This window comes from Vombatus ursinus, unplaced genomic scaffold (assembly GCF_900497805.2).
Source record: "Vombatus ursinus unplaced genomic scaffold, bare-nosed wombat genome assembly UNPS02014870.1, whole genome shotgun sequence".
NCBI classification, from domain to species: domain Eukaryota; kingdom Metazoa; phylum Chordata; class Mammalia; order Diprotodontia; family Vombatidae; genus Vombatus; species Vombatus ursinus.
In genome coordinates this window covers 11,872,050-11,879,603 of record NW_020954648.1, presented here as the reverse complement: position 1 = coordinate 11,879,603, position 7,554 = coordinate 11,872,050, and the positions used below count along the sequence as shown (strand labels likewise).

General features: G+C 41.2%; 1 protein-coding gene across 1 annotated transcript in view; it reads left to right on the top strand.

The window, feature by feature from the left end:
* The window catches only part of KIAA1147 (KIAA1147 ortholog), a 54,974-nt gene extending 47,590 nt beyond the window's left edge, over positions 1–7,384 (top strand). Inside the window, exons 7-9 of the mRNA XM_027842358.1 lie at positions 119–269; positions 1,140–1,208; positions 2,873–7,384. Coding sequence (XP_027698159.1) covers positions 119–269; positions 1,140–1,208; positions 2,873–3,068 — 416 coding nt within the window. The 3' untranslated portion in view covers positions 3,069–7,384. The remainder of the gene's footprint in view (positions 1–118; positions 270–1,139; positions 1,209–2,872) is intronic.
* The last annotated feature ends 170 nt before the right edge of the window (positions 7,385–7,554 follow it).

Sequence of the window (7,554 nt, the reverse complement as noted above, 5' to 3'; positions counted from 1 at the left end):
TTTCATCAGGTCCCGTTTCCTCCTTATTCCTGGATGACTTTGAAACTGTTATGGAATTCCCTGATGAAACTATGAAACCACAACCTGGTTTCCTGATTGTTGACCTTGGCTTCTACAGGTACAACAGAGAAGATCTTTGAAGAGAAGCATGATTTGTATGATGTTTATGTGGACAACCAGAATGTGAAGACACACCACGAACACCTGCAGCCACTGCTTAAGCTCAACAGTGCTGATAAAGAAAAATACCGGAGACTTAATGAGCAGAGGTAGGGGGGAGGTGCGGGTGTGAGTGGTAGGATGGGCGGGGGTAAAATGTGGGCAACCTGCTTTGGAAATGAGAAGGTACAGGGAGAATGGAGATATATTATTATTCTACTCTTCAGCCCAGGACTACTTGTTATATTTCTCATACCAGAAGAAAAGGAGGAAGGGAAAGAACCATTGAGCACTACTATGTGCCAGGTACTCTACTAAGCACTAGAGATAAAAACAGAAAAGGGAGTGGAAAAGATTAAATTAATAAAGGAGGTACAGAGGTAGTGCCATCGTCCAGAAGATTAGGAACCAGGCCAGAAGGGGAATGGAGACTCCAACAGGAATTCAACAGTGGGAGAAGGGGATGGCCTTTCATTTTGTAAATAGGAAATATACAGGTTTTCTGTCCTACCCACTCTGGGAACTTTTCTGCCCATTCAGAACTAGCTGTGTAATACTTAAAGGAAGGGAAGTAAAAGAAGAACCTCCTCCTAAGGAAGGCAGGCTCCTTCTATAATGCTGCTCCCTTTTTTGCCCAACTTGATGAGAATCACGGGACTTAATCTTGTTGATCTACTTTATATGGTTCCACATCCAGAGTGCCCTACCTCTTAAGCAAAAGCAGGAGAGATGCAATTAGCATGACCTCTGGGCAAACTGAGTTTGAAAAGAGAAGGGAAAGGCCTGTGTTCTAGTTCTGATTAGTTCTCCCTTGCCCATACTTTTCTGTGTTCTTCTTTCCCATTTTTTACTCACCTGGTTTCACACTGCTGGGTCAGGGAGCCTAGTATAACCACCCAGCTGTCTGCATGATATCCTGGGATTCTCGGGCAGTCTGCTGTCCAGGTGCAAGTACTTGACTACATTCTTCTTTAAAATAGGCAGATGCTGTTGTACTCTCAGGAGGTGGGTGAGGACTGCAACCCTTGTGAAGAAGACCTCTTTGTTTTGTAAGTTGGCCCCTTTTCAGGAGTCGGGGTGTTCCTTTTGCAGTGCTGGTTAATAGTCTAAGTTGTTTTCCTGATTCTCCTTTGTTCTGCATCAGTTCATAGAAGTCTTCGTAGGTTTCTCCAAATCCATTGTTTTTGTCATTTCGTTATGGCACAATAGTATTCCATTACATTCGTATGCCACAATTTGTTCAGCCCTTTCCTGACTGATAACACCTCCATGGGTTCCAGTTTTTTGCCATTCCAAAAAAATGCCATATTTTTCTAAGGGTAGCACTAGGTCAAAAAATAGAATTTAGAGAATTGTGGGCAAAGTTCTAATTGAAATAAGATTAGTGATTCCAACCATTAGTGGCTGTTCTTATTAATAGGCATTCTTTCAAACAGATTGTTTATAAGTTTTTATTTTAGCTCATTTTCAGGTTTTAGATACTAAGCTATTAATTCAGCCTAAGATCAGTTCCTTCCAGCTATCTTGATGTTACTCTCTCATTCTGTATTTGTAGATTTATACCAATTAAATGTCAACTTACTCATTTCAACTGTATTAAAAACACTTTATAAGATTCATTCTAAGTTGTTGTGACCTTTCATGATCTTCAATGATTCTGTCAGGCAATTCAATACATCTTTATTAAACCCCTATACTTATAAGGCATCATGCCATAGTAAAGTTGGAATTGAGTTTGGCCTCTGACATGTTCTGGCTATGTGATCTTGGGCAACTCATTTAACCTCTCGATGTACTAGGCAGTTCTCTCAAGATTGGAAATTGCAGAGAAGGTTCTTATCTGTATTGATAGGGGAGTTTCCTTACCTGGGACTTCCCATACCAAGGAAATCATCTATCCCTGTGTACAAGGCATTACACTAGGTGCTAGAAAAAACAAAAGTCCTTCCTTCAAAGGGCTTGTATTATCCTAGGCCAGGGTTCTTGACCTGGGATCTTTGAACCCCAAGAGGGTTCATGGATAGATTTGGGGGGGGGTTGTCTATGAACCTGGAAGCAGGGAAAAAAAATTACACCTTAATTTTCACTAATTGAAATTTAACATTTCCTTCAGTTAGGAATGTAGGCAAGGAATTTCACAGGCTTCATCAGACTGACAGAGGACTCGGCACAAAAAATGGTTAGGAACCCCTATATTAGGGGTACCTAATATATAGAAAAAGAAGTAAATACAGGATTATTGTAGGCAGGAGAACCCACTAACAACTAAGGGAATTAGTGAGAGCTTCAAGAAAAGGGCCTTAAATTGATCCTTGAAAGAAGTTAAGGTTTTTAAGATGCATTTTCCTCCTTACCTCTCTTCCTTAAAGGATCATTAATACCCCTTTCTGGAGCCTCTCTCCAATGAGTTCTTGGACCTTTCCATGACTGTTCATCTCATGTCACATGTTACCTTCTTCAAATTTGGCTTGGTTGATCTATGTGAACAGTTTTCTCTCCATTTTCAGTTTAAAGCCCTCTCTCCTGGCAAAAGTAATTGGTCCCTTTCCCTCCCTTCCAGCCCCCTTAAAAAGTCCTTCGCTGTTTATAAAGTGAATGCTTTAAAATACCTTGAAAACAAAAGTTTCAATAGTTTCCTCACATTTGAGAGTGTTCTTGTAATTACTTGGGTGAACTTTGTTCCATTTCTCATGCTATAACTTGGGCATTACAGGTTTTTCTTGGAGCAGAACAACAGGATATTCCAGACTTTGCTGGAGGTCTCCGCAAGCCAGGACAAGACACTGACAGCAGAGCATGCCCGGGGAATGGGCCTGGATCCCCAAGGGGACCGAAGCTTCCTTATGGACTTGCTGGAAGCATATGGCATTGATGTGATGCTAGTCATCGATAATCCCTGCTGCCCTTAGAGAGGGTTGGTGAAGAAATGACTCCCTCATGTGAAGAGACACGCACCCCTGGAATTCACCCCACTGGCTCCCAAAGGATTTCATTTTTATTTAACAAGTTTATATGAAAGAACATTATTTATACTTTTCAACAAACATAACTTTTACATTTTCCTTTTTTTCCCCCTTCCTTATCCCTCAAATTAAACGACCTTGGTTTTGTATTCTGGCTTTGATAGAACTTTCACCCCAAAACTGTCCAGGTTTTTGGGCCTGGTCTGACCTTGGGAAGTGAGAGTGAAAGCTGATTTCTTAAGGAGATCTTCTAGAGTGACTCAGGGATGAGATCAAGTGGAAGATTGGTTACCAGGACAGCCCGCTTCTCTAAAACACTGGAACAGACTTCAGGAAGGTTATTTCTGTTACTGGCAGTGTTCAAGAGAAGACAACTATCTGTCCAGTATGATTGAAATATACCCTTACCTGAAGGCAAGGGACCAGATACCTTAAGTCCCTGGATGCATTTTAGGATTTTGATCCTCTGATTTCATCATGTGAATTCCTGTTTGGTGGCCAGTTGCTTCAACTAAAGGAAGCAAGTACACTTTTGGTAGCAGTGACTGTAGGGCAGGACATAAGCATGTGTCTCAGCCTAAGTACTACTGAAAACTGGTATAATGTCATAAGAAACTTGCAAGAGTCGAAGGAGGCCCTGAAACACTTTTACAGGACTGCTACAGGCCATTCATTCCCTTTTCTCTCCATTCTATATTCTACATAGCTCATGCTAGAGCTTGGATGGGGGCAGGAATTGACTACCGTGCCCTTGACAAAAATTTCCCACGGGTTAGTTTCCACTGAGGGCTATGTGTACTGGGTTTAAAGAGCAGAGTTTATTTTATAAGATAGAAAACTGGCATGAAACTGAAAGGAAGGTTGGACTCTAAATCTACTGAGTACTAGGGCTGGTTATTTCAACTGGTCAGAGTATTAAAGCTAAGGAAACAGATGTGATCTCTTTTAAAGGTCCTATTTATCTTTAGTATGAAGGGCCATGAATGGCATTCTTGAGTCTAGTAACTGAAGCCAGGGACAGAGAAGTTAATTTATTCCCTTCCTTGGTAGGAAGGAATCTCAACAGTGCCTTCTCTCAGGGTAGAGTTATCAAGAACACTAGTGAACACGAGTTGTGGATGCATCCAAGTTCCCACAGAGCTTTCTGTCTGGATGCCTTTCACAGCCATATTCAAAGTGGTGGGTGACTGCCCTCCTGTTAACTTGGGGGAAGAGGAGGGGAATTGTTAAGTCAGCTGCAGTCAGCAGCCTGCTCGTGGGAGCTACAATGAGACCTTTCACAATCCAGGCCCATGGATATGGTGGGGTAGGAACTATTCTTTCTCCTGGGTCTCAGTTTTCATAGCTTGGGCTTGGGAAGTGCTTTCTCCCCTTCTTTCTCTCACTATATTATTTTAACATGAATATATGTGACCGTAACCATGATCCACCAGATGAATTGACATAGTTGGGAAGAACAATGAGGAAAAAATGAATTATATTTTTTTTTACCATCAGGGATGACAAAGGCTTCTGCTTTCTTTAGAAGTGTTGGCCGAGCCTGACTTTTAGGATGTGAAATTTGAGTACTGTGAAATGCAGATATACTTGATGGTAATACAAACACATTCTCCATATTCAGGGTATATACTTTCAAGTATAGACAAAAGACTTAATGAATTTCTTTTTTTTGCTATGGGTGCAGTGGCCAGCGTTCCAATGATACAAGTATTTGTAAAGAAAAAAAATCTGTAACTTCCTCTTGGGAACACTGTGGGCCTTCTTTTTTGCCTCTATTACTCCACTGTCTTTAAAATGCCTCTACATTCATAGGATCTGAGGTTTAAAAAGACCTTTGGGGATATATATTCAATCTGAGGTACAATCCAGCCTCTTCTGTCATATTCACTAATTTTGCCTTATGCTAGCAGGTAAGGACTTTACCCTCTAATTCCTGCAGAGCTTAAGCACCTATGTCTAATCATCCCCATCAATTCCCTTAAAGCAGACTGGAAACCAAGGGCCTGGACCTCATGATGGAAAGGCATCCACTTAGGTACATAGGATGTCAGAACTACTTAAGAGGCATTAGCCAGAACAAGTCATTCTGTGGACTCCAAATGTCTTCTTGCTTTAAAGTCCAGTTCATTTTACAAAGAGTTAGACAGTGGCAGTACTCATCAGTGTAAGGAAAGGAGACAGGATTCAGATCTGTCTGGAGCTTTCTGATCTAGCTAGACCTGAGGCATTCCTTCTCCCTAGTATGGTGATTACCATTCTTGGTTTGCAATATTAGACCAGGGGCTTCATACACTATTGAACCATAGTAAACGGTCACTGACTTGAAGTAGAAAACATTTTGCTCTCATAGGGCATCAGCCATCAAAGCATCACAGATGTTTTTCATTCCTATTTTTTTTGGGGGGGGGAGAAGCAGGCTAGGGATTAAAAGGAACATGAGGGATTTGCTAGGTAGAATCTGTGGTACTTATTTGCATATGTAATTTACCTTGTTCTTCCCTATGGTAAAATAAAGCAAAATTTGAGACCAAAACATGTATGTAAAAAACCCATATAGTGTGAAAATTCCCCTACCAACTACTGATCCATCACATTTCAACCTGAGCAGTGGAGGATGAAGATAAATTTAAAACCTTACTGCTATCTTGTTCTTTTTAACAAAAGCATGAGAATTGAAGATGCTTATGTTTGAGCAAACTAGAAAATCCTTTAAAATAGTTAGAACTATGAAGTTACTTGCCTTTAAAGGAGTCTTTTGGGGGAAACCCCTTGTGAAGAGCAACAACTAAACTGACCTTTTAATGGCAGTGGTGCTCCCCAGCTAAGGAAAGGTAAAAACTTACACTCTAGGCAATAGTGGAGCTCTCCGGGCATGATGGGCCAGCGGTCTTGCCAATCCCAACAGCTCAAGCCTGTAAGAATTGAGGGGCCCAAAGAGTCAATGTTCTCCCAAGATCTGATGCCCTATAGCAGTAAGCAAAAAACTGGGGAGACCCAAGAATAGGTGTCTTATCCCCAAGGTCTGTCTTTGCACTCGGCTGATGGGACCAAGAATCCCTTGCTTTGGGTGGTAAAAGCTTCAACCTCCCCATCCCCTGAACTGTGAGTGCAGAGCAGCCCCCTTCCCTTTGTAGAGCCCACGCATCCTTTATGATGACTTGCAGGACTGTTTCCTATTAAAAAGTGATGCTACCACAATTTGACTTGAGAGTGGAGTCCATGCCTTTCCGCATGTCCTTAAAAGATGTGATTAGAAATCTTATCTTGATTACTAATAGGTCTGTGCTCTAAAGAGCTACAGAAGATTACTGAATATTGTCAGAAAATCCTGCAAGTTGATTTTTTTTCTTACAGGAAAGGGAAAGTTATTTTTCTATCAGTGACTAAATATTTAAGGGATTTCAAAACTACAATGCTGGAAGAAGGCAATTTTGTTATATTAAGGAAACCTGCCCTAAAAGAAGCCACAGGAGTATGATTTAAACATCTTAGCAGAGGGATAGTTGTCATCCAATTACGAATATTCTCTTCTTAGGAAATGAGGTTTAGTTATTCCTGAAGGAGATAACACAACTAGTTACACCAACTACAAAAGAAATCTATTTTCTTAGAAAGCAGTAAAGCTGCATGTTCCTGACCGATCGACTCCTGTTAACAAATGCCTCCCTTTGTTCTGATGGAAAGGTTGAAGGGCAAGGGGGTGGGGTGGGAGAGAGGAGAAGAAACATCCAAACCTTCCCCCCCCCATTAGGTTTATTCACTTCATTCAGGTCAATCTTTGGTCATCTTGGAAGCACCGGTTAAATTGAAGAAAAAACAACAGATGTAGATGAATATAATCTGATTTCTCTTGCCCTATGACCAGTGCAGCCTCCTGAACACCTTAAAGATGGAAAGCACTTCTATTAACATCTTGCTAGCAATAACAAAAACCTGACGGTTTTTCCCTTCTCTCCAAAACCCCTTTCCCTGAAGAGTTTGCCTACCAAATATGAAACCACGGAAGCAAATACTACTCCAACGACAATGCTTGCAAAACCCTACTAACTCTTAGCTGTGGCGATTCCAAAGGCCCAACAAAGGTTGGGGTTACCCCTAATGATAAGACAAAAATGGCACTTGAATTTGTTCTGTTGTACAAATGGTTACTGTATAGTTTATATCATACCTGTATAGATCTGAGCCAAGTGGTCTACAGAGGCTGATATGACCAGAGTTATGGAAAATCGTTTTTACAATTAAAGTTCACGTTTTAACATGAATACATGGGTTGTAATCAGTCTGTGGTTGGTGGTAAGGGGCTTGCCTGTGCCTGGGCTTATGTTGGGGCATGTTTATCCCTGGGTGATGCCTGAAAGGTTGCTGCTCCTAGAGGTCCACCATTCCTTTCGGAACAATAGCCATCCCTATGAGGTCAAGGAGAAAGGATAAA